At 39.8% G+C, this 27,568-nt stretch overlaps 1 protein-coding gene across 15 annotated transcripts in view; it reads right to left on the bottom strand.

The window, feature by feature from the left end:
* nrxn3a (neurexin 3a) overlaps positions 1-27,568 on the bottom strand; it is a 1,637,233-nt gene that overhangs the window by 171,763 nt on the left and 1,437,902 nt on the right. For all 15 annotated transcript variants that reach the window (XR_007933698.1, XR_007933699.1, XM_051920149.1 and 12 more), the window contains 2 exons: positions 6,580-6,669; positions 4,381-4,685 (listed from right to left, as the gene is read on the bottom strand). Coding sequence is in view for 13 of the 15 variants with exons in the window: in XM_051920149.1 (XP_051776109.1) it covers positions 4,381-4,685; positions 6,580-6,669 (395 nt within the window). In the remaining 2 variants the exon portion in view is untranslated. The remainder of the gene's footprint in view (positions 1-4,380; positions 4,686-6,579; positions 6,670-27,568) is intronic.

Genomic DNA, 27,568 nt, shown 5'->3' with positions numbered 1-27,568 from the left:
TCCAAAGTGGTTTGGCTGAGATGGCATGGAACGGTTGCATGGTTAGAGTTAGATCATTGTTAATAAAAAGGGGGAAAACACATTTTTTGGAGATGTTACCAAGCAGTAGCTAAATAGTGACTTCCATGACAACAAGTTTCGCTTCAGGTGTGGGGATATTCATAAGCCTATAGGTAGATGCAGTACATTTAGAGATCGTGGAGGTGGACAACTGGGCCAATTCACATGACTTAATTTGAAAGAACTTTATTTTGCACGTAAAACATGTGTCTAAAAAGTATTCAAACAATGTGGCTTTGTAAGAGAAGGATGGATGAGGAGCTCAATGGGGAACAATATTGCCTGAAATAGTATTTATCCTAAATGATTTCACTGGCCATGTCCAGAATGACAAGGACACCTGAAGAGAAATGGCTAATGAATATAAGCCTATTTGGAGAATTCCAGAGTAAGTGAACACAATACCTTGGCCTAAAGTTTTATGATCAACTTTGTTTTTAGAAATGAGGACATACAGTATGCTGTGGACACATGGGTAGGGAGGAGAGCAAGAAAGAGAGGTTAGGAGCCGCAGCCACCACATGACAAACCAACTCTGGATCCCAGATTAGGGCCCGAGTGCAGCCATGCGACGGGTGACACCTCAGCACCATGCTAGTTCAGATGGAATGGACCAGTGGGAGGATTCTGCCACCAGCCCCCAGGTTTTTCCTGCAGGTTGGAGGGCCTACATGTAGGGCTGGATGCAGATTAACATCATAGGCAGGATGGATAAGGAGAGGAGCTAAAATGTTAAATAACAATAAATGACACTTTCAGTCTTGTTTGCATGAAGCATTATCCAACTGAAGGTGACATGGTCGGATAACATTCAGTTGTTTGCGATCAAAAACTGTTTTAGTTTGAAAAACAATTGTTGTCTCTCTGTAGTGGAGTAGCCAGCTCTTATAGAGTGGAATTTAGGTATGTGTGGGAATTGTTCAGAAGCAACAATGCAGGGACTGTGAGATTAAGTGACAGTGCTAAGAATGTTGCACTGGACAACCAATCAATGTCACTGTGAGAGAGATGTTATATCCTTGGACTTATCTTGTAATTTACTGGTCAATCTGTATTAATAATTTATAGATCTGAAAGAATAGGACTGAGAGGAGAAGCTGATAGAAAATTACCTAGTCTTTCCATTTGTTTGTCACTCTTTAAATATGATCTACAGTCGGTTTAAAGGAATGCTTATTATTTCAAACAGAATCATAACAAACTGGATTCACCCAACTCTGACCATGAGATTGCCCATGTGCTCAATGCCATCAAAACTACTCAGATTACTGAGAGTAGAGTTTAGACTACTTATCTGTTGTGACAGACGACCGCCTATGGACTCCGGTCGTCACCCCCAGGCCGCTAGGAGGAGCCCTCCGGACAGCATATTTGCGCCCCGAGTTCCAGCAGGGCCTCATGGACTTTGTAGTGTTTTGACACAGCCCTGCTAGATACCTTGGGGGCCGCCAGGAGTCGCTGTAGGGGGGCTAGTAAGCTCTTGTGTGCCCTATAACCCGGGAGTGCATCCCAGTCACGTGACTGGAAGAAGCGATGTGCTCCCGGGATGAAGAAAAGGACTTTGCCCTGACCCGGAAGGAAAACGGACTTGTGGGTTTGGCTTAGAGCCACTTCCGGGTCAGGGGCTTTAAAAGGACTCTGGGTGAGCCCAGACATTTGAGCTGAGCTGGGAGGAAGGGTGGCAAAGTGTCTGGGAGAGTGGAGGATTGGTTATTATATTTATTATTGTTTTGTTATTGAGTATTGTGGAGAGGAGGGTGCTTGGTGCACATTATTATTATATAATAAATAATAATTGGACTTTTATCTGGTGTCTGACGTCTAGTCTGAGGGTTCAAGGGGTCACGGAGACCTCTAATTTGTCACACTGTTTTACAGTGTGCACCATGCCGCTAAAAAGACATGCACAGTTGAAGGACCTCAAACAGAGACTTATTATATTGGTTTGAGAGTAGCCACAAGATGGCAAAGATGTCTTATAGACATCTCTACAGGAATGTTTGCCAGTGATAGCCCGCTGGGAGAAAGCTGGAGAATTTTCTTCAATTGCAAGACAGGAAACGTCTAGTTATTTCTGAAGAAACAAGTAAAGAATGTTGCTGGGCTGTCCTTATCAACACATTGACCCTCACTAGGACAAGACAGGTAAAGAATTCAGTATAAAATTTGATCCTAGTAATAATTTGGTTTAAAGAGGTTTTGATCAGGTAGCACCTCTACAAGACAATTTTATCCATCATAGACCAAGATGATTACTTTGTGCCAAAAACATGAATACAAACAGATGATTTTCTCCAAATGCAGAATATAAAGCACCAAAAACTCTACTGCAGGGATAAACAATGTAAAAATCTAAGTCACACTTTATTTACTCAAAGCAAATCTGAACAGAAGTGTGAACACTCAAGAACGCAAAGCATTTATGACAAACTAACACTTCTAAGAGTCAGAGGTGTTAACAATACCGCAACCGAGTCACTGCTTACATCTGACAAACACACCTGATTTCCAATGCTGAAATATATGTTGTCAATATTCTGAACAAACATGATGAATGCAGTTTTGCGTATATATTCTTAAAAAACAAAATGTTGTGACAGATGTTCATCAGATTTCCTTCATACACTGTATTATCACTAAAGTAAGAAATACAACACATCTGGCAAACCACATTTTTTTGTCGAGTTGAAAATATTGTCGACAATACAGGCCACATTTTTACCATTTAAATAGGTTGCAAAGGAACTGAGAAAATGCATATGTATAATGAAATGATCTTCTTCTTCTTTCGGCTACTCCCGTTAGGGGTTGCCACAGCGGATCATCTTCTTCCATATCTTTCTGTCCTCTGCATCTTGTTCTGTTACACCCATCACCTGCATGTCCTCTCTCACCACATCCATAAACCTTCACTTAGACCTTCCTCTTTTCCTCTTCCCTGTCAGCTCTATCCTTAGCATCCTTCTCCCAATATACCCAGCATCTCTCCTCTGCACATGTCCAAACCAACACAATCTCGCCACTCTGACTTTGTCTCCAAACCATCCAACTTGAGCTGACCCTCTAATGTCCTCATTTCTAATCCTGTCCATCCTCGTCACACCCAATGCAAATCTTAGCATCTTTAACTCTGCCACCTCCAGCTCTGTCTCCTGCTTTCTGGTCAGTGCCACCGTCTCCAACCCATATAACATAGCTGGTCTCACATCCGTCCTGTAGACCTTCCCTTTCACTCTTACTGATATCCGTCTATCACAATTACTCCTGACACTCTTCTCCACCCATTCCACCCTGCCTGCACTCTCTTTTTCACTTCTCTTCCACAATCCCCATTACTCTATACTGTTGATCCCAAGTATTTAAACTCATCCACCTTCACTAGCTCTACTCCCAGCATCCTCACCATTCCACTGACATCCCTCTCATTCACACACATGTATTCTGTCTTGTTCCTACTGACCTTCATTCCTCTCCTCTCTAGAGCATATCTCCACCTCTCCAGGGTCTCCTCAACCTGCTCCCTACTATCGCTACAGATCACAATGTCATCAGCAAACATCATAGTCCACGGGGACTCCTGTCTAATCTTGTCTGTCAACCTGTCCATCACCATTGCAAATAAGAAAGGGCTCAGAGCTGATCCCTGATGTAATTCCACCTCCAACTTGAATGCATCCGTCACTCCTACCGCAGACCTCACCACTGTCACACTTCCCTCGTACATATCCTGTACCATTCTTACGTACTTCTCTGCCACTCCCGACTTCCTCATACAATACCACAACTCCTCTCGAGGCACCCTATCATATGCTTTCTCCAGGTCCATAAAGACACAATGCAACTCCTTCTGGCCTCCTCTATACTTCTCCATTAACACGCTCAGAGCAAACATCGCATCTGTGGTGCTCTTTCTTGTATAATGAAATGATATGACCTCTTTTTAATTGACTATACAGCAGACAGTGACTATTTGTCACTAGATGAGAGTCTGACGGAAACGGCATTTCAACAATTTTGATTTCACATGAGAAAGTGCTCTCATGAAAATGTATTGTGATAATATTGGTATGACAAAAGGGCCCAAATCTGTTCGTCTTATATGCTTGGGCTCTTCTGCTAACCTCACACTGATTTGTGCAACACAAGGTAAAATAACTCTTTGAACAGCAATTCGATTTTATGGTACATGCTTACCAACATGCTAGAGTTCCACAATTTTATATTTCTTGATATATCATTTGGTTGTGTGTATGACTTCTTTTCTTTCAAACAACAAGACAGATCAAAAGAAAGCTCAAATTGAAACTTAAAATACGGTACCTGAATTGTTGGTGGGGAACGATGCTTTCTGGTTGTTGTTGTTGACATTGTGGTAGTGGTCTCAATGAAAGTTGTGGACATTTCAGGAGGCACTGAAGTTGTGGCTGTTCCTAACACAGTGGGCAAATTGCCCATGAATCTCACACTGCCATTTATTTTAATATTAGGATTTCTCTCAGATGCCATATTCAGCACCTTAAGGCCATTGTAGTACAGACCAGACATCTGCCCCTGGAACGGGCGCTTTCGGTCACTTCCACCAATTGTGATAGTAGCTTGGGTGTTAAAGATGGTCAGTTGCCGTCCTGGAAGAAAATTTGATACATAATGTTAAAATTTCAACATACTCCAATAGTTTTGTCAAAAATCTGTCTGAAGAAGGCTATATTTTTTATTTTATAATTATATGGTATGTTTTTTAAATCGTAAAAACTAAGAGACTAAAAAAATGATAAAAAGTTCGATGAGAAATTGCTAAAAAGTAATTTTCTTGTTGTTTGACTTGAGGTCATTTCCAAAAATGGGCATCTTTTAAAAATGTAATTGTGACATTTTAACCGTCAATGCATAATCAGTGCAGATTTTTTTGTGTTTCTCATAACTTGCATTGTTAGCACTGAAGAGAACCCCATTTGGCTAAAATGGCGCAGAATAAATTAAATCAACCACACGGAAAATCATTAGCTGAGCTGCAAGTCTGTGTCTCAGTGTGAAAAGTACGTGAAACTGAGAAACAACATGGCATTATAAAATTCAATAAAAAGTAGCAATCTGAAAAATATTTAATGCTTTAGAATAAACCAAACCATAAATATTTCAAGTAAGAAACAAACACATTGTCAGCAACTTCTGAATTTAAGGCATCAACAATACTGGAAATCTAAAGTGCTCGTTGCATTTTCTTATCTCAGGCCATCAGTATAAGGCTGACTTCCAACAAAGATCAAATGACTTATTCTTGAGAAAATGTTCATGGAAACAAGCCAACTGTTTTATTATTTGTATTCCAAGCAGAAATATAATGATAAAAGGATGAAAAATCACGTGAAATAAAAAAATCAGTAAAATCAATTGAAGTACTACTATATATTATTAAAACGATTTAAATTCAGTAACAATATTTCAATTTTGAGTATTAATGTACAATTTATTTTGTTGTTGAAAAGTGTTTAGATAAAGTAATGAGTATTTACTTTATGTCTGAGAAATGATCTTTTTCATATTTATAATACAGATTATATGACCATTATTTATATTTATTATGCCCTAAATATCTTCTGTATACTGTATTATTTAATAAGTTTAGCAAATTTATAATGATAACATGTTCATGCCACCTTGGTCTTTCATGCTGTATATGCTGATCTTTTGAAGACAAAAAAAAAATCACATTTTCAAATTATTAAGCATTAGTGAATACATTTATTTACTAATTTATTTAAAAAAACATAACATTCTCACTTGTCTTATAATAAAAGATAAGCATTTCAGGATAAACACAATTTTAAAAATGAAGCACAGCTTTATTAAAAAGTACAATAACAGACAAAAAGACACTGCAATTCAAATCATGCATGTCAATATTTAAAATGAATTTTGAAGCTGATTTTATGCTTTAGAGTTTGTTAAAGGGACTTTAAATTCATCTAATTAAGTACTTTATGCAAAGACCGTTAAAGCGGTTTTAAAAGTTATTTTGCACAACTTCTACAAAGCATGCAAGATTCCCTCTAAGTATTTTGTGTCCCAAATAGTTAGTAGTGTCTGTCCGTCATGAGATATGAAGAAGCACACACTGGTCAATCGGGGATTTACTTCCTAGTTACATTTTTCAAAACCTTAGAGGGAATGCTGTCACTGTAGATTTGGGCAGGTAATGTTGATTATGGTTGGGTTAAATCAAGGTTTTATATTCAGTATTTAAATCATGCTAAAATTATATTTGTTTAAGTATACATTCATGCAGGAGTTAAAAAAAGATTCTCCTCCTTCAGTCCCTTTAACGAGCTTTGATGAGAATGCATTATAATATGAGTTATGCAACGAAAAGGAAACTGCGAGCAAATTAAAAAATAAATTAAAACATTCAGCTATGGATACGAAAATGACTGCGTTAACTGAGAGTGATTAACTGCAGGCTTCATTACTATTAATTTAGAAACAAAAATGAAATAGTTGTCAAAGTTTAACAAAGGTTACCTTTCTCTTGTAGCCATTCCTCTACAGGTCGGGTATATTTGAATGGGATTTTCTTATTTACCATTTGAAGCCGTTCATAATCACTGCTGCCTTTAAAGTTTAAAAAACAGCTTAAAACAGTCTGCAATATCAAAAGTTATTTTAGCACATTTTCTTTTTTTTTTACAAATAAAAGTTTGTTTTTTTATAATGTGATTTAAATTAAGAAGTTTTTGTTTAATCACTTTTAAAGGTTTACATTTGTTAATGTTGAACTGTTATGAGTACTTCAGACATAATCCCGATTTTTTTTTCTCTTTTTTTTAACTGTTTAATTAAACTGATAAAATCCATCAGGTGTTGTCTCATTTGAAGTGGAAAAAACATTCAGGGTCAGTTTTATCTACAAAATAATTCATTCAAGATTTAAAGATCTAAGATTTCAGACAATCTAGAAGCAAGTCATCTTGATAAATCTGAAAATCAAAATTAAAACAAGTATGTTGGACATCAGAAGCAGGAGTTTCATTACATTCAGGTAAAGAGCAGCAATGTAATTAGTAATAATAACTATTTAAGAATGCAAATATATATCAATGCATGAATACAATACCTTTTCTAAGTATATGAAATTGACATTCATTATGCATTTTGTAACCAAAAACATTTTTTACTAATATGAAAGGACAGTAGATGCTTTTAATATCAAAAAATTGAAACATTTTATATAGATAGTCTTGTATTTTATATACTGCATATACTGTAATGCTATTGTGTGCTTTTCCTATCTATCTATCTATCTATCTATCTATCTATCTATCTATCTATCTATCTATCTATCTATCTATCTATCTATCTATCTATCTATCTATCTATCTATCTATCTATCTATCTATCTATCTATCTATCTATCTATCTACACCATCCAACCTCTGCTCCTTAGGGACAAGCTGACAGAGATGGGAGTAGATTCATACCTGGTGGCATGGATCGTGGACGATCTTACAGACAGACCTCAGTATGTGCGTCTCGGGAACTGCAGATCTGACATTGTGGTAAGCAGCACAGGAGCGCCGCAGGGGACTGTACTTTCTCCGGTCCTGTTCAGCCTATATACATCGGACTTCCAATACAACTCGGAGTCCTGCCATGTGCAAAAGTTCGCTGATGACACTGCTATCGTGGGCTGCATCAGGAATGGGCAGGAAGAGGAGTATAGGAACTTAATCAAGGACTTTGTTAAATGGTGCGACTCAAACCACCTACAACTGAACACCAGCAAAACCAAGGAGCTGGTGGTGGATTTTAGGAGGACCAGGCCCCTCATGGACCCCGTGATCATCAGAGGTGACTGTGTGCAGAGGGTGCAGACCTATAAATACCCGGGAGTGCAGCTGGATGAAAATTTGGACTGGACTGCCAATACTGGTGCTCTGTGCAAGAGGGGACAGAACCGACTATACTTTCTTAGAAGGCTGGCGTCCTTCAACATCTGCAATAAGATGCTGCAGATGTCCTATCGGACAGTTGTGGTGTGTTGGGGAGGCAGCATAAAGAAGAGGAACACCTCACGCCTGGACAAAATGGTGAGGAAGGCAGACTCTATTGTAAGCATGGAGCTGGACAGTTTGACATCTGTGGCAGAGCGACGGGCGCTGAGCAGACTCCTGTCAATCATGGAGAATCCACTGCATCCACTGAACAGGATCATCTCCAGACAGAGGAGCAGCTTCAGCGACAGACTGCTGTCACCGTCCTGCTCCACTGACAGACTGAGGAGATCGTTCTTCTCCCACACTATGCGACTCTTCAATTCCACCCGGGGGAGTAAACGTTAACATTATACAAAGTTATTGTCTGTTATACCTGCATTGTTATCACTCTTAAATTTAATATTGTTTTTTATCAGTATGCTGCTACTGGAGTATGTGAATTTCACCTTGGGGATTAATAAAGTATCTATCTATCTATCTATCTATCTATCTATCTATCTATCTATCTATCTATCTATCTATCTATCTATCTATCTATCTATCTATCTATCTATCTATCTATCTATCTATCTATCTATCTATCTATCTATCTATCTATCTATCTATCTATCTATCTATCTATGACATAGTATCTTTTCTGCATTTTCTTGCAATTCCTATTTCTTGTGTGATGCCCTTCATATCTGTCTTTGTCTTTACACACACAGGCACACATGTCCAAATTTGAGTCCAGGTAAGATCTAACAGGGTTTTTGCGTCTGCTTATTTCATCGCAAAGACTGACATTAATAATAAGAACATAACATTAAGCCTTGTAATACTGTTAAACATGTTAAATACTACAAACAATATAAACAAGTCTTATGCAGACTCTCTTTCTAAACCAGAGTGCTAATACCTCACTTGGAGCCGGACACGTTTTTATTTTTTGATGTTATTTCTATATTAATATAATAATCAATTTAATTCACTATCATTTCTGTAAAGCATCTCTGAACCCCTTTCATAATGTAAATTTGCACCTTTACAGAACAGACGTTGCTAAAAAAAAATGTAGAGTAAGAAGCTATAGGTAATTAAATGAGAAGTGGATTGGCTTTGAAAACCAGACTCTAGCAGGAGGGAGAAATGGGGAATACTAAATAGGCCCTATGGAGTGATTTAATTAAATGCTCCTTGTTGCTCATCTCTTTCCCTCAGCAATTTTATTGCATTCTTTTATTCTAAAGATTAAAAAGAATTTTATCATCCAGATATCAAGTTTTACTATGTGCGTCTGTGTGTGTGTGTTAATAGATAATTAAAGGTAGACAACTATGTTTAGAAAGTAGAAAGTAAAATGCTTTTTACAAAGCTGTTATTATGAATTAAAGGGGCATCACATATTATATTAATTTTGTTTGCTTTGTAAAGAAAGTATTAAGTGAAAGGCAACATGTAAAAAGACCGAGTGGCTGACAGACAGCATGGTGATGCAGCGATTAGCTGTTGTCCAGACCTCAGTCTCCATGGCGTTTTTCTCTTTAGATTAAAAGTCTTGGTTAAAGCACAATTTATAAAAAAATAAACAAATACCACAACCCTAATTTGGATAAGCAGGATGGAAAATTTGATGAAGAAATAGATATTTGAATAGGGTAGTGCAGGTCTGGTGGTTTAGCGGCTAGTGTTGCTACCTCACAAATCCGGGATCCCAACGTCAGAATTATTTTTAGCCCCTCTCTTGTTTTAATATTGTTGCTTGTGTGTTGTGAGGGCTAATGAGCTGAACTTCCAATGCCAAGGTTGTTGGTTTACTTTATGGCTTGTGAGACTTGCCCGGACACCACCAGTCAAAGACCACATCTTTATAAAAGACACATTTATTTTTGTTCTCCAATACACAACACTGTCCCGCACAACACACTGTGCTCCTCGCCCAAATCACCTTTCTCTCACTGTCCCTGGGCCACCTTTTCCTCTCTCCACGGGAGCTTCGTCCTGCTCCCACTCCCGACTCCAGCTCACTGATTGGAGGGAGGCGGCCCCTTTTATTCTCACCTGGATGAGCTCCAGGTGCTCTGCCTGACGACACTTCCTGGTGTGGCGGTCAGGAGAGCACCCGGAAGCACTCCGGGTGTCCCTGGAAGGATCGTCGTCCATGGGTGTGGCGGAAGTAAATGTGTCCTGGGCTCCATGAGGGTCAGGGCACGCCCTGGCGGTGGGCATGGGCCCCAACGGGCTTGAGCCTCCCTGCTCCCCTTCCGTGGCCCTCTTCCAATCCAGGACGGTTGCCCCCTCGTGGCCTGGAGGACGAATACGCCACCTCCCGGTCCTTCCAGGCATCGCGGCCGGGTCTGTCCCCCAGCCTCCTGCGACAGCCTCCATCTCACTGTGTAACCCTGAACAAGTCACTTCACCTGCCTCTGTTCCACTTGTAAAAGATGCACGTAAACAACTGCACTGCATTCTTAACTTGAAAGTTGCCTTTCATAACATGTCAGCTAAACATTGAGTGATAATAATAATTGTTTGTGTCTAAATGGATTTTCTCAGGGAGTTTGAGTTTTCTTCTTCATTCCAAAGATGCGTCTGTCTGGTTAATTGACAACTATGAATTGATATAAAAGGAATTAGTATGGATGTGGCCTACGATGAAGTGCCATCTCATCCAGGGCTGCCTGGGCTTTGTGCTTCTGAGATAGGCAAGAAAAGGATGATTCAGAAAATAAATGGAAGATACAATGTAGTCACCTACACTGATGTATTTGAAATGCCACCAAGTTTGAAAACAGGTGCTGCTCATGCTTGATGTCAGGGTATGAATGAAGATATCCTAACTCTTATTCAATAAATTACCAGAAAACACATCACTTTACAGTTCTGAAAGAAGCAATTTTATGTAACACACAGCCTGTTAAGTTCTGTATTCAGATTTTGTAGCCATGTTTTTCTACACACTGTACGTCAGCCTCAAAGTGGCAGCTGAGTCCTAAAGAGTATATTCACAGCTACGTGGATGTGTCAACAGATGTGCTTTGCTTTCAGATTCTCCTAACAAGATACACTTTGCAAGTGTTTTCTTGGCTCTTTTGCTCCTTGCTGGCTTATTATGGTTTCTCATTACTTCATTAAGAGAAACACTTTTTGAAACAGTCAATGGGCTTTCCTACCTGAGCAGCGTCACTATGTAACTCCTGGTACATTTTTAACAGCAGATGTGACAACTGGTGACACTCTGATTTCTGACAAATGCATTTGGCAGTCAAATTTTCATCAGAAAGATCCTGATGATTAAATTATCTCAATAACAGGCTGAACAGACAGTCTGGAAATCAACATAGGCATATACATACACAATGATATATATTACTTTAGCAATGTGTATATAATTATGGCTTTGGCAAGGTGAGCAGTAACGCCCCATGACAAGTGTTGCTAACACTGTCTTCTTTCCCTCCTGCAGTTCACACAGTCAACCCCAGGATGACTCCTAACACCCTTCTTTAGTTCCAAGATGGCTCTGCCCCTTCTGGTCGAGCCCAAATAAAAACAGCTGCCTGAAGGATGGTGGCTTATTCTGGGACTAAATGGTGAAGAAGACGGAGCTGTCTGAGTATCATTTCTGCTTGTTTTGACTGCTTGAGTGCAGAGACGCTGGAACACTTTTTGCTTTCTGGCAATGCTGCTAATTGAATGAGGTATATATATATCTATTATATAAAAAATCTTGGGTCGAGACGTGATCATCTCGGAGAGACACTTTGATGTCACGCGAGACTAGACATTACAACCTTAGGAAGCAAGACCCGTGAGACGGTGACTTTTGCACGTCACGCCCTACTTAATTTAAAACAAGTTCACAGACATCTAACCTTGTAGTTGTTGTAATGCTTTTGGCAGACACACTCCATGTGCTCCCAGCTCTTAAAATGTTATACGTTCTAGATGGTACATGAACGACTAAGCAAAGAAGAAAGAGCAGCGCGTCAAAAAGAGACACAAAAGCGTTGGAGAGAAAAGAAGGCAAGAAAGGATGCACAAGAGAACAATAATAATCTATTTGCAAATTCAGAAAATAAGGAAAGTAATAATCAGCTCGGACGTCCTGCGAGAGACCTGTTGACGTCCCACGAGACAAAGCAGGTAGACAAAAGAATAGCTGCTGTAAAGGTTTTTAAATAATCAACGTGCAGTGCAACAAGTAGAACATGCAGCTCGGCAGCAGCAGCAGAAAGACAGCAGTTGATCCGTCCGCATCTCCTTAGCGTGCATTATGGGGTCCGGGGCATGAGGAAGCGAGCGCAGCAAAGACAGCTGCTGTACAGGTTTTGAAATGATTGACGCGCAGTGTGAGAAGCAGAACACGCAGCACAGCAGGAGGAGCAGTAAGCAAGCAGGTGATCTGTCCGCATCTCCAAAGTCATGCGTTCAGCCACCCCGTTCACAACGTGAGCGGCAGAAACGTGAAGTAGCTGGTGTGTGGCACGCCCTGGGGTGTTCACAAAGCAAGCAGGGGGCAAAGCCCTCTAGTATATATATATACATATATGCGAATAGTCATTCGTGTGCACATGGGAGACAGCTTAAGGGCTTTGGCGATGGTAATTACCTAACAGAACAGGGGTTGGTGCTTTTCTTCTCCTCCGTCTGAAGAATGGAAACTTGACAGCCACTCCATCACAGATATTACTGTTGTGTCCATCCACCTGGACCCTCGCCTTCCTGCCACTTGACCTCATAACCCCGAAAATCGGCCACCTGGTTCAGTTCCTATATAGAACTCCAGTCTGAAAAAACTACTCTGCATTTCTTGCATGTTTTCTCTATTTTTTGATCATCCAATTAGATATACATTTATAGATGGCAAATATACAACAGCAGAGGTGTGTAACCCAAAAACCTGATTTGCACTGTTCACGTGTGTTTTAGAAGACCATGCGGGAAAAGAATACAAAAATGTTAATTCCGTTCTTGTGCATCCAGAAACAAAACTAAACTTTAAATCAAAAAAATTTCATAAGATCCCAATATCTGATATCTGAAACTTTCAAAGATTTTTTTTGTTTTCAAAGAAGTCATTTCTTTACAAAAAAATTAAGATGAATGATATCCAAACAAGTAAAAGCCAGAAATAACAGAAATGCAACACTCACTGAACAAATGACTAATAAAATGAACAACTAGATAAATGTTAAATGGGTAGACATAGTGACCACATAGAAACGACTGTATATAATTACAGGTCTTCACAGTTAAAGCTAAGGCGATAGGTAATTTTTGGCATACTGTGAGGCCTGTTTTTTTTTTTTTTTATACAAATATTTGTGACTTGAATGTGACATGTGTTTCAACAATGAAATATGGAAATTCACAATCTTCAACTGGCGGCATGGTGGCGCAGTGGTAGCACTGCTGCCTTGCAGTTAGGAGACCTGGGTTTGCTTTCCGGGTCCTCCTTGCGTGGAGTTCGCATGTTCTCCTCGTGTCTGCGTGGTTTTCCTCCGGGCGCAAAGTCCAAAGACATGCAGGTTAGGTGGGTTGGTGATTCTAAATTGGCCCTAGTGTGTGCTTGGTGTTTGTGTGTGGCCTGCGGTGGGTTGGCACCCTGCCCGGGATTGGTTCCTGCCTTGTGCCCTATGTTGGCTGGGAATGGCTCCAGCAGACCCCCGTGACCCTGTGTTCGGATTCAGCAGGTTGGACAATGGATGGATGGATGGATGGACAATCTTCAGCTAATTTTATCTCTAACTTTATGTGGCCTTCATCCAATCTCTCTGCATTGAAAGCAAGATTTTGAATACACAATTGGAGGTCTGAAACTTCAAAGTACGCCTTATGAGAAGGACCTTGGAGTCATAGTTAACTTGTCACTGTCAACCACCAGGGAGTATTCAGAAGCCATTATGAAGGCTAACAGAATGTCAGGGTACATAGCACAATGTGTAGAGTACAACTCAGAAGAAGTTATGCTTAGGCTTCATAATGCACTAGTAAATCCTCATCTTGAGTACTGTGAAAAGTTTTGGTCTCCAGGCTATAAAAAAGACATAGCAGTCCTAGAAAAAGTCCAGAGAAGAGTGACTAGACTCATTCCAGGACTGCAGTGTATAAGATATGAGGAAAAACTGAAGGGTAGAACCTTTTCAGTGAAGTGAAATCATCCATCCATCCATCCATTTTCCAACCCGCTGAATCCGAACACAGGGTCATGGGGGTCTGCTGGAGCCAATCCCAGCCAACACAGGGCACAAGGCAGGAACCAATCCTGGGCAGGGTGCCAACCCACCGCAGAGTGAAATGATGAAATTGTTTAAAATTATAAAAGGAATTATTAGTTGATCAAGACTTTAAAATCAGTTCAACAACAAATGAGGGACACAGAAACGTGTTACGGGTAAATTTCACACAAACATTAGGAAGTTTTTCTTTAACACTGAGTAGTATCAGTTATCAAGTAGTGTGGTGGACAGTAGGACTCTGGAGACCTTCAAAACTCAACTTGATGTTGTTTTGCAGGAAACAGGTAGATAGGACTGGCAAAGTGTTGTTGGATTGAATGACCTGTTCTCATCAAAAGGTTTCCTAATGTTGTAAGGAAGGATAACTAAGGATGGATTAACTATTTCACCAACAATAATTGGCAAAATAATATGAACCTGGGTTCAAACAAAAATGTTAAAATTGTGAATTTCCCCTTGGGATTAATAAAGTATCTGTGTGTCAAAATATTTTCATTGCCAATAGCAAACAAGCAAGCAATATTGTTTAGCAATGATCTATCTATCTATCTATCTATCTATCTATCTATCTATCTATCTATCTATCTATCTATCTATCTATCTATCTATCTATCTATCTATCTATCTATCTATCTATCTATCTATCTATCTATCTATCTATCTATCTATCTATCTATCTATCTATCTATCTATCTAATGATTCCTTCATCTCACCCCAAAATAACACAGCTTTTTCTGTAGTACACCAACTTTGTCTAAGTCCATTCTTACAAGAAGAAAACATAATATTTATAGATCCTTCTTGATTGCAAATTGCTTGAGAAGTGTAGGGTAGGTTTACCAGACATCGTTTCAATGCGGCAGTCACAGATTTCTTGCCCAATTTTGGTGTCCGGATTAATTTTCTTAATTATTTTAGACATGACTTGTTTCTCAGTTCATCAAAAGAGCAGTTTGCAAGTCATTGTAGAAAGAGAACTTTGGAGCCTACATCCTTCCATGCATTAAAAATCACTACTCATATTCATTCCATCTAAAACAAGCAATATCAGAACAAAGAGAAAGTCTGTATTTATTGAAGCGAAGCTGAAAAACTGGGACCTGTGTAAGTGTACTATCAAGATGTTAATTCTGAGATGGCTTGTTTTAGCCACATGTTTAATCCATTAATATGACGTTTGTACTCATTTAATGAAAACAAAATTTCCGAAGAAAGATGTAATTGGCTCAGAGAACAGTAACTAATATGCCAAACATGTGGAGGTAGATGTTCTATTTCCCATGGACATCACACAGATATTACTCAGCATATCAATGCAAATAAACATGAAGATGCTGAAATGAGTTAAGTATGTCATGCTGTGGCATGGCATGTCAGGTGTCCGTGGTGGATCTGGGAAGTGCAGGTCTGTTTCATAATATAGTGTAGCTCAGACTCACGCATGCGCTTAATGGGGTAATGAGCTAATTAGTCAGTCAGTCATTCTCTAACCCACTATATCCTAATACAGGGTCACGGGAGTCTGCAGGAGCCAATCCCAGCCAACACAGGACGCAAGGCAGGAACAAATCCCGGGCAGGGTGCCAACCCACTGCAGATGAGCAAATCAGCTGCTCACAAATTTAAGCGAGGTCGGTGCAGCCAGTCTCATTAGTAGCTCCATGGCTGGTTGAGAGAAGCATTTGCACACTTTAGGGTATGAAAAGTCTGCGTAGGTCAGTAAAAGGGGAAGAAAAATGAAGAAAAGACAAGAGAGAGAGAGCACGTGCAAAAGGTAGTGACAGAGGTGACGTAAAGCAGTCAGAGATACTCCATGATGGAACGAGGGAAACAGCGCTCCAAGGGCAGATCAACACTGCAAAGCATTTCGGAGCAGGGATGATCACGGGCTTCTTAGGGGTTCTGCAGAGTCAGCATGATGTGTGAGCTAGCCTCAGGGAGACTGGTGGGCACCGAAGGCGGTGACTGGGTAGAAGAGCCAGAATGACATTGGGTTCAAGTACAGTATGTCTGGAATCTGAATGAGAAAGCAGGTCAGATGGAGAGAATGAGACACTAGCGTAGGAGTTTTGTAGTGTGGGCGAGATCCATGACTGATTTTATCATGTAAAATTTATCCATTTTATTAGGATTTATTTCCTTAATGCACTGTTTTATGAACCGTTATTTATTGAAGATTTTAAATTGAACTGCACTGAAGTTTGGACACCGTTATTATAATTTCACCATTATACTGTTGTATCCTCGTTTGCCCGGCTCCATCCTCAAATATAACTATCAATGTGCTAGGAGATGTTAGATGCCCATAGCTGCACCTAGGGCATCACACACACCTGGTCAGCACTTGAAGCAGACACAGTTTGAAAGCGAAGAGCTGTTTGCATAGCATTCGACCGCATAAATAAAATGCGATCTGAGTGGCTGTATGGAGCTTTCTAATTCAACTCAGTTACTGTACGTCCAAGCAGCTGCAATATAGTTGTGTAGAGTTAGAAAGTGTGGTGTAGTGGTTATGGTTTTGGCCTTTAAGCCCTGAGGTTGTGGGTTCATATCTCACTACTGACACTGTTTGACCACATGCAAGTCACTTGACCTAACTGTGCTCAAATTGGAAAACCAAAAAGAAATGTATCATAAATGTTGTAAGTCGCCTATGATAAATGCGTCAGCCGAATAACTAAACGTCGACAGCTATGTAACATAGCAATACGCCCCAAGCAAATCCGTAAGGTGCTGCTTAAAGTACACAAGTAATAAAATACCTTATTAAATGGGTGGCTTTGAAGGCTGTAATTGTTTGAGACGTCTGTGAGTATGAGCAGTGTAAACACGTTTGTATACAGCATTGTAAACCTGCGATATTCCCTGCTCCCCAATAACCCCTTACTTCTCCCCAAAGGAGCCATTCTGTATTCTTTCAGTTAGAATCTGGTCAGCTTACTGTAATGCTCTGAGGTTTTTATCAAGATCAAGCATGAACAATTCTACTTGTTGTGTGGTAGACAGCATCTCTATTTGAATTCTGTTTGAGGCAGCAAAATCATGGGAGGAATATCAGCTATGGGGGTAGGTGCGACGGTCACGTGACGCAGAAACTGAAAAAAGCTCAGGAAGTCACAATCTCCACGTGAAACCTTTTGGTTGCATTTACTTTTAAACTTATGCCCATGCCTATTTTAAACTAAAGAATAATTGCTATTGTAAGCTTTCCATTCTTCTTATAAGCTTTGGAATTAAAGAAGTTCAGAATTCTATAGACTGAAAAATGATAACATTTGATGAAGGGGAGTGTAACGATTAATTAGTGGGCAGCACGGTGGCACAGTGGGTTGCGCTGCTGCCTCGCAGTAAGGAGACCTGAGTTTGCTTCCCGGGTCCTTCCTGCGTGGAGTTTGCATGTTCTCCCCGTGTCTGTGTGGGTTTCCTCCCACAGTCCAAAGACATGCAGGTTAGGTGCATTGCCGATTCTAAATTGTCCCTAATGTGTGCTTGGTGTGGGGGTGTGTGTCCTGCGGTGGGCTGGCGCCCTGCCAGGGGATTTTTTTCCTGCCTTGCGCCCTGTGCTGGCTGGGATTGGCTCCAGCAGACCCCCATGACCCCGTGTTAGGATATAGCGGGTTGGAAAATGACTGACTGACTAATTAATTAGTTAGTATTTGAAATAGCACTATTTTATAATATTACTCCATTCAAGCTAGAAAGCATAAAAATAGGATAATAATGAGTTGGGAGACATGGCAGTTTATATTTAGGCAATGAGTGCATCTCACACTCAGGGTGGAAGACAACAATGCTCAATCTGTTCTGCGAGCCATTCTGATAACATCAATCAATAGTCCTGACTGTGTTTCCAGGTAATTGGAGCTCTGGCACCTCTAGCAACTGCACATTGTCATCAGTATCACCAATTATGAGCAACTCAAAGTTAAGTGAGGAGACATGGCATTCCAAATGACCTCACTCTGCTTTGTGTTCTTATTAGAAAGCCAATTATATCAAACAAAGCACGTGGAGTGCAAAACACTTTAGGATTGGCCTTTTGTCTCTCTCGGGTTCTTTAATGCATCTTCTCTTGAAAGTTAACATTTAAGAAAAAAATACAAACTGTCACATACTCATTTAGGGCCTCATAATAAGTAAACCGTGTTTCTTTGTAGCTGCTCTATTATATATTTTTTGACCTTATTTACTAAATTGTGTATCTTTTTATAGAATTATTATAATAAGGGCAGCTTGTTCCATTACCATAATTTCACTGCTTTTCTGACCCGTTTATGTAGTTGAGAGTCACAGTGAGCTTGTGGGTATGCCAGTCACATTGGGCACCACTGAATGGGGTGCCATTCTATCATTGGGCCTAGCCACACATATGGTGACAATTAACCTAACATGTACAGGGTGGTCCAGATCTAATTATGTAACTGTTCGACTGGCCATTTTGGAATGCAGGGCAGGTGCTGCAATCTATCGGCAACAAAAAGAATTTTAAGTGAAATCTCTATGTGCAGGGCAGGTGCTGTGAATTCTCTATGTAATAAACTTAATAAGTTATAGCGTAATACAAATTGCATAATTAGATCTGGACCACCCTATACATTACTGGGATAAAGCTGTTTTGTGCCAGTGCCATTGTGAACATTAAACAGTTTTATAAAAAAGGATTTCAAAAGAGTTTTATAAGAAACTAGACAAAGAGCCGTTTCGACAACGTAAGATGAAACGGGCACGAGTGGAATAGTAAGTAATAAGTATAAGCACCACAAACCTGATTATAGGTGTATTAAATGAATGCGTAATTAGGCCTGGAGGTGTAGTCAAAATCGCCTTTCAGGCCTTTAGAGCTTCACTCGAAGTCGCCTTTCTCTTTGCATTTTCGCGGCCGTAAATACGGCGCCTGCCGCAATGATGGTCTAAGTCGCCTTTCTCTTTGAATTTTTGCGGCCATAAATCTGCCGCGATTTTGGTCGAAGTCGCCTTTCTTTTTGAATTTTTGTAGCCCTAAATCCGCCGCCTGCCACGATGTCGGTCTCGTAAGGTTTTTCGGCCAGCTGCGCAGAAGGCGACTGCGCATTCGGCTTCGGACATGCACAGAAGGCGACTGTGCGTTCGGCTTCGGATGGACCCTGCCGCAATGTTGGTCGAAATCGCCTTTCTCTTTGAATTTTCGCGGCCGTAAATCCATTCGCCTGCCGCGATGTTGGTCGAAGTCGCCTTTCTCTTTGAATTTTTGCAGCCGTAAATCCGCCGCCTGCCGCAATGTCGGTCTCGTAAGGTTTTTCGGGCAGCTGCGCAGAAGGCGATTGCGCATTCAGCTTCGAACATGCGCAGAAGGCGACGTGTGCTGAAGGCGACTGCGCATTCGGCTTCGGACGGACGTGAGTGAGTGAGTGAGTGAGTGAGTGAGTGAGTGAGTGAGTGAGTGAGTGAGTGAGTGAGGAGACTGGCAAATTATATATAAGATGTTTGCTAGTTGACAACCAAATTTTCTACATAAACACAGTAGTACTAGGGTGTTGTACCGTGTTAGCCATTATGGATGTAGTGAGAAGTTAAGCAAAATGACACCTTTTATTGACTAACTATAAAGATTACAATATGCAAGCTTTCGAGGCAACTCAGGCCCCTTCTTCAGTCATATTGTAATATGTATATGTATTTCTGTAATATGTATATATTATCTTCTTATATAATACGCTACCTTGGCTGTTCATTTGTCTGTCCAGGATTTTAAATCACCTGTAGCTTGTAAACTATTTCACAAATTGACCTGAAATTTGGTACACATATACTACGTGACGTCTACTATCTGCTTTCAGGGTGATGATTGACCTCCAAGGTTATTCCTCTTTTTATTTTATTTTATTGTAGAATCAACTCTCGGCAGCAGCCAGCAGGGAGGTCAGGCGGCTCATGCGTACGGGCGCCGTTCTCATCCCTGCCACCTTCGCCATCACTTCCCCTATCTCTTCATATCTTAAATCATTGTTTAGGCAGTTTGAAAACTTTAAGTGCCAGCTTAAGTGAAAAATTAAAGAAGACGTACTAAGTAATAGAAAACACAAACACTGACTTAATCACTTTTAACGTGAAAAGATGCTGACGAAAGAAGAGAAGAAGCGGGCCACTAGGGTGGAGAAAAGAAGAGCTGCTCAGGAAACAGCAAGCACGTCAACCTCTGAGCAAATAAATGGTAAACGTACAGAGAAAGAGTCTGAAAACTAGGAATGCTCAAGTCAAGTGTATTCACTGCATGTTATCGTGCAGTGTGCCATTACTGGTATATGTTATATTGGGGTAATGTGTAATATGTATATATATATGTAATACATAAACACAGAAAGGGATAAATTCGAAAGAAAATAGCAAAAAAAAGGGGCCTTACATCAGAGGTCCAAAAGCCTTAACCACTATTCCATTACTCTCTGCCAATAATATTAGCCCATGGTTAAAAAAAATACATACAGGACTGTGCAAAAGTTTTAGGCAGGTGTGAAAAAATGCTCTAAACAAAGAATGCTTTCAGAAATATAAATAATGATTGTTTACTGTTATCAATTTACAAAATGAGCGAACAAAATAAAAATCTAAATCAAATCAATATTTGGTGTTACTACCTTTTGTCTTCAAACCAGCATCAATTCTTATAGGTCCACTTGCACAAAGTCAGGGATTTTGTAGGATTCTAGTCAGGTGTCTGATCAACCAATTCTACCAAACCGGTGCTAATGATCATCAATGTCACACGTAGGATGAAACACAGTCATTAATTGAAACAGAAACAGCTGTGTAGGAGGCTTATAACTGGGTGAAGAACAGCCAAACTCTGCTACCAAGGTGAGGTTGTGGAAGACAGTTTCATGTCATGGCAAGATTGAGCACAGCAACAAGACACAAGGTAGTTCTACTGCATCAGCAAGGTCTCTCCCATACAAAGATTTCAAAGCAGACTGGGGTTTCAAGATGTGCTGTTCAAGCTCTTTTGAAGAAGCACAAAGAAACGGGCAACGTTGAGGATCGTAGACGCAGTGGTCGGCCAAGGAAACTTAGTGCAGCAGATGAAAGACACATCAAGCTTATTACCCTTCGAAATCGGAAGATGTCCAGCAGTGCCATCAGCTCAGAACTGACAGAAACCAGTGGGACCCAGGTACACCCATCTACTGTCCGGAGAAGTCTGGCCAGAAGTGGTCTTCATGGAAGAGTTGCAGCCAAAAAGCCATACCTCCGACGTGGAAACAAGGCCAAGTGACTCAAGTATGCACGAAAACATAGGAACTGGGGTGCAGGAAAATGGCAGCAGGTGCTCTGGACTGATGAGTCAAAATTTGAAATATTTGGTTGTAGCAGAAGGCAGTTTGTTCATCGAAGGGCTGGAGAGCGGTACAATAATGAGTGTCTGCAGGCAACAGTGAAGCATGGTGGAGGTTCCTTGAACGTTTGGGACTGCATTTCTGCAAATGGAGCTGGAGATTTGGTCAGGATTAATGGTGTTCTCAATGCTGAGAAATACAGGCAGATACTTATCCATCATGCAATACCATCAGGGAGGCGTATGATTGGCCCCAAATTTATTCTGCAGCAGGACAACGACCCCAAACATACTGCCAAAGTCATTAAGAACTATCTTCAGCGTAAAGAAGATCAAGAAGTCCTGGAAGTGATGGTATGGCTCCCACAGAGCCCTGATCTCAACATCATCGAGTGTGTCTGGGATTACATGAAGAGACAGAAGGATGTGAGGAAGCCTTCATCCACAGAAGATCTGTGCTTAGTTCTCCAAGATGTTTGGAACAACCTACCAGCCGAGTTCCTTCAAAAACTGTGTGCAAGTGTACCTAGAAGAATTGATGCTGTTTTGAAGGCAAAGGGTGGTCACACCAAATATTGATTTGATTTAGATTTCTCTTTTGTTCATTCACTGCATTTTGTTGATGAAAATAAATGATTAACACTTCCATTTTTGAAAGCATTCTTTGTTTACAGCATTTTTTCACACCTGCCTAAAACTTTTGCACAGTACTGTATATTCCGCACAGAAAAGCATTTAGTTAGTTACACAGTACTTCTGATACGCCGATTAACCAGCAGCATTATGACTGACAGCCATTGTCTTAAGAAATTTCCTGGACAAAGCCAGGTAGCTCAGCTAGTATGTGTATACATTACAGTAAAGAGCAGCACAGCAGACCAGATGGGTGTATTTTCTGAGATGTTATCAGCATAGCTTTTCCTTTCTGAAACAGATCAGGGTTTGAATTCAAAACAGGCAAAAGTAAGATTCTTGTAAAGTGAACAGAGCAGGGTGCTATGGTGGCATGGTATTCATTAAAGTTCCTTCTAATCTCTAATGCCCTGCAATTAAATCTTGGGCTGTCCCCTGTGCAGAATTGATATGTTTCATTCATGTCTACATGGGATTTTTCTCCAGGTACTTTAGTTTCTCCTACATGCCAATGATGTGTGAGTTGATTAAATGGCTACTTTAACACGGCACCATGTAAGTGAATGTGCTGACTGCCACCCAGTCCAGGTTACACCAAAAGTCCTGGGACAGGACCTGATAGCTTCAGTTTAAACAATGAAGAAATCCTTACTTAGAAGAGTTTCAAAAAGAAAAAAGACTGTTAAAATTTATAACAGTAAATCTTTTAGCAAAATGGACTAATACAATCCCCAGAACCGATCACGTACTGTATCTATTTTTGACGCACTTTAGAGGCTCCCTGTGAAGGTGTCCATTCCAAATTAGAAACTAATCCATTGTAGGCACATTCACTCTTCTCTCCACGTCTTTAGGATGTGGTATGTAAAAGAGAAAGCTCAGAGGAAAATCCACCCCAGCAGGACAGTGACAAGGAGCAGCATTTGAACCGAGGACTCTGGAGTTGTGAGGCAGGCATTCACCTCCACTCTACCCACCCACATCTATTTTTTAATAGAAAATAATAGATATCTTCATCAATAGTCCTTAATAATATATCACTAAAAATGTTTTTGTTTTAAATTGCTGATGTGTATCTTCTACATTGTGGGCAGAAAATATTAATTTGAGGCATCTGAATCTCTTGTTCGGGTTGTTGTACATATATTTTTATGGACTTGAACTGTGTATCAGAATACACAGAGCTTCATCTAACCTCAGTGAAATGCCCCACTTTTGTCAAGGTAATTGACTGTGGACTTGAATGATTTGAAAACTACAGTAGATGAATGATGATAAATATTTCAAATTGAGACCTTCCCTATGGACATGCATTCGACACAGTAGATAAAGGTTCAAGATGCTAGTCAAGGCTCTATTGGAGAATGCAATCATAAATCATAAACTTATCAATGTTTTTCATTATTAATACACACTTCATAATGATGCATTATGCCTTCATGCGTACCTAGAGGCAAGTGTAAAGTTTCATAAAGAACATTCAAACATATTTGTGATACTGAACTAATAATACGTACCAGACCTGATTATGTGGAAAGTAAAAGCTGCAATTTATTTTTCAGCAAATTCGTGATGAGGTAACATTATATGGAAAAAAAAAATTGAAAAAATGTAAAGCTTCAGAATGAGTTCCATGCTCAATTTGTCTCTATCTCGGCTGAAATGATGAATGCAAATGGGATTTAATTTGAACAGCGTAGCTTTCTGTGACAGTCAGCATAATCTGTACCAGCACCAACTAAAGGAATCAGACAGTGACTAGAGCTTGAACTAACTATGTCAAATTTTAGCCTGCAGATATGCATTATAAAATTGGAACTTACAGTCTGAGAGGCAAGAACCGGCTGATGGCGGCTTTTAAGATGGGCTGATAAATAGAAGAACTCGGCTCTTTTCGAGAGGTGAAAACTATATGAACAATTATCCAAGGGGCTAAAAAGTCATGCTAAATGTTACTGATAGGCAACTGCGATCCTCACAGATTCAGTTTCCTCTGTGGTATGGTTAAGTTGAATGAAAAAATATAGAAAAATACTGCCAACAAATATTGAGTAGCTTCTGGTGCCGTGTATTTGTAGAAAGAAAGAGCTGTCTAATATGCAGTATAAAGCTGAATGTGTATCTGCATTTTGTCTACACCATTGCACAGATCTTTCAGATTTGTACAGTGGCATACCACAGGTTATATTTTCCTTGTGAAGCGTTATTATGGATTTTAGGGACTTGATAATTGCATGCAATGGTGCTCCTCACAGGGGATTAGTCAGAGAAATTTTTGTTTTATGCCACAAGTTTTTTTCCCCAAAGGAAATTTATTTAGAGGCTGCGTGTGCATTTTGTTTTTTACTGCTAGTTTTTTTAGCGCCAGCGTCTGCACAACTTCTTTTTGTTGAAGATGACCTATTTACAAATTGTAACTTTCATGTCCTGTTTGTAAAGTATTTGCAGCTTATTTTCTATCTATTAATTAAACTAAAATATGAATGCAATTCAAATTCTGATGCTTCTGCATGTTTTGAAATCACATCTTGAGAGTATCTTGAACTCTGATTGAGTACAAGTAGGCAAACTCAGCACTGAAATTATACAGGGTGACATTACACAGTTATTATTTTATTGAATGGTTATGCGATTCTGAATATCTTCTAATCTTTGAAACATATTTAATTAAGTGACTTGGAAATTATATTTTATTAGCCACATTACCTATTAAAGACTAAAATCACAAAACTGAGAGGCTACCATCTGGCTGATGTCCATGCACACTCATGTTTATTATGTCCTGGTTGGCCAACTCATCTATCCATTCTCAGAATCCATTTATTCCATTATAGGGTCTCTTAGAGCCATTGCTTCTCTTGGCAATATCTGACAAAAGGCAAGAAGCAACTCTTGATGGGATGTCAGTCCATCACAAGCCACAAATAATTATATAAGCACCCGATTTAACATTCATGTCTCTGGAAGGAGGTCAGAGAACACAGATAATATCCAAACAGACACAGAGAGAAGGCACAAACTCCACATGGGGTAGCAAAAGAGCAAGGATTTGGGATCAGTAAGATATTATTTAACCATGATGCTACTTCTATTAATGTTTGAAGTCAATGATTCTTGTATTTGTCTGGATTTGTTTCAGATTGTTATCCACTTCTCAACTGCATATTATAATATAATATAATATAATTGATATTGACACTCTAGTAAGCAGCTTGGCTTATTTCAGATGTATCATTCACTATCTGTAAAATAAATTTTATAATAATACAGTAACTGCTTATCAGGCAACATTTCTGGAATAGCCTTGATTCTAGACTACAGTAGTATACATTCCGCATCCTAGGAATTGACATTAGTTTGATAGTTGACTCTAAATTCCTCTGCAATGAACGTGAGTGTGCCATGTCACAAGCGGTCATGCCATCCAAAATGTGCTCCTGCTGGTATTAAGATGGATGGAAGGTTGAAAGCTTACCCTAGGGCAATGTTTCTCAACCTTAATGGTGTCACAAGCCAGGTTTTCCTCTTTATATTTATTCATTGCCCACAAAGGGGAGAAACAAGCATGAATGTCAGAGCAGGGGGTATTACGCCTGCTCCATTTAAAAGCAGGAAGGGAAGATTTCCATTCATGAGACAATCATAGTTAAATACAGAAATAGATATCGTGTGGCACTGTCAATTGCTTGGGGGACCCACTATGGCCTACTCCCACACCCAACAACTGCTGCCCGCAACCATGACCCGGTGCTTGAGAAACGCTGCCCCAGGCAATGACATCAAATATTCTTCATTTGCAAAAGCATGTACAACTTCTCCAGTGCTGTGCCACTCGGTGGTTTCAGTGTACTCAGATCTTCTTTATTTCTTTTCTGTTTAAACTGGAAAAACTGGCCAACATTTTTCAAACTGCATGTTCTTTTCTCACTCACACTGTCTCTCCCTCTCTGTTATATATGAGTGGCATCAGTTGCATCTATTAATAGGACTTCTAACTTTATACTGTGTTCTCCGACATGCTAAATACCAACATGTTTCCTATCTTGAATTTGTGCTAATTATTCTCACTCAAAACTGTTTCTGACACAACAAAACTTAAAAAGAAGACGAACAATTTTATAACAAGTTTTATTTAAGGACTTACATAGAAGAAGACAAGATATCACTGCATGGGAGAGAACTGCAGAGCAGAAAATGTGAGATGGACTTAGATGAAAATGTATGCATTTAGATTTTATTTAATTTCATATACAGTGAGTTACCAAGCAGTGTTATAGAGTGTGAGACAGGAGCTGTGATCTGGTGGAGAATGCACTGCATTCATTAATGCGATAGATTGTTCCACCATTAATGAAAGGTGATAGCTGGAACCCTGGAGTGCATTACTTCTTGGTGAATAATTAGAAGACTGAGGGGAATCATAAGTCACACAGTCCAATACATAATAGCAGCGGAGCTGTTTAGGTTACCCATGACTCCATGCTGCTCCTTAAAATGGTCAGGTGATATGGGATTTGCCTGGCCCTTTATGGAACAGTTGTCACCCTACATTAGTTGTGTTGGGATGTTATGTTTAATCCAGAGTTTGTTCCCTAGTTTATGTTTATTTCCCCTTTTTCTCATTCTTTTTGGTTTTAAAGTGTAGTTTTTCATGTGTTTTATGTAATTCTGTCACTTCTCGTCTGGATTATTGCAGTTCCCTTTTCTTTGGTCTTTCTCGCAAACCTCTTTATAAGCTTCAACTGGTCCAGAATTCAGCTGCCCACCCGCATCATTACTAGAACCCCCTCGATTCACCATATCACTCCCGTTTGGCAGCAGCTTCACTGGTTACGAGTTAAGTTCTGTATTCAATTCAAAATTCTTCTGTTAACTTTTAAGGCTCTCCACAACCTCGCCCTTCCATATCTGTCTGACCTCCACCATGCTGCCATTCCCTCCCGTACCCTTAGATCCTCTTCCTCCATCCACTTGACTGTCCCCTTTGTCCATCTTGCCACTATGGGGAGCAGAGCATTCAGTTGCTCTGGAATTCACTACCATCTGAGCTTAGAAATATTGAATCATTTTCACTTTTCAAATCTAAACTTAAAACTCATTTGTTGAAGACTGCCTTTTCTCTTTGATTACAATTGCTCTGTCTGATTTTAATTTTTGTATTTTAGTTTTGTTTATAATCTGTGTTTTATCTATTGTTAAGTGTCCTTGAGTGTTTAGAAAGGCACCCAGAGATAAATAAAATGTATTATTATCGTTTTATGTGAATATTGTAAAAATCATGTGGGTTGCATATCGCAGTATGTAAGTTATATTCTGTGTGATTTGTGGGTGGGTCGCCCAAGATTTGGAACCA

This window comes from Erpetoichthys calabaricus, chromosome 16 (assembly GCF_900747795.2).
Source record: "Erpetoichthys calabaricus chromosome 16, fErpCal1.3, whole genome shotgun sequence".
In the NCBI taxonomy this organism is placed as follows: Eukaryota; Metazoa; Chordata; class Cladistia; order Polypteriformes; family Polypteridae; genus Erpetoichthys; species Erpetoichthys calabaricus.
Note: the sequence above shows the minus strand (reverse complement) of the source record. Positions and strands in the feature narration are given on the sequence as shown.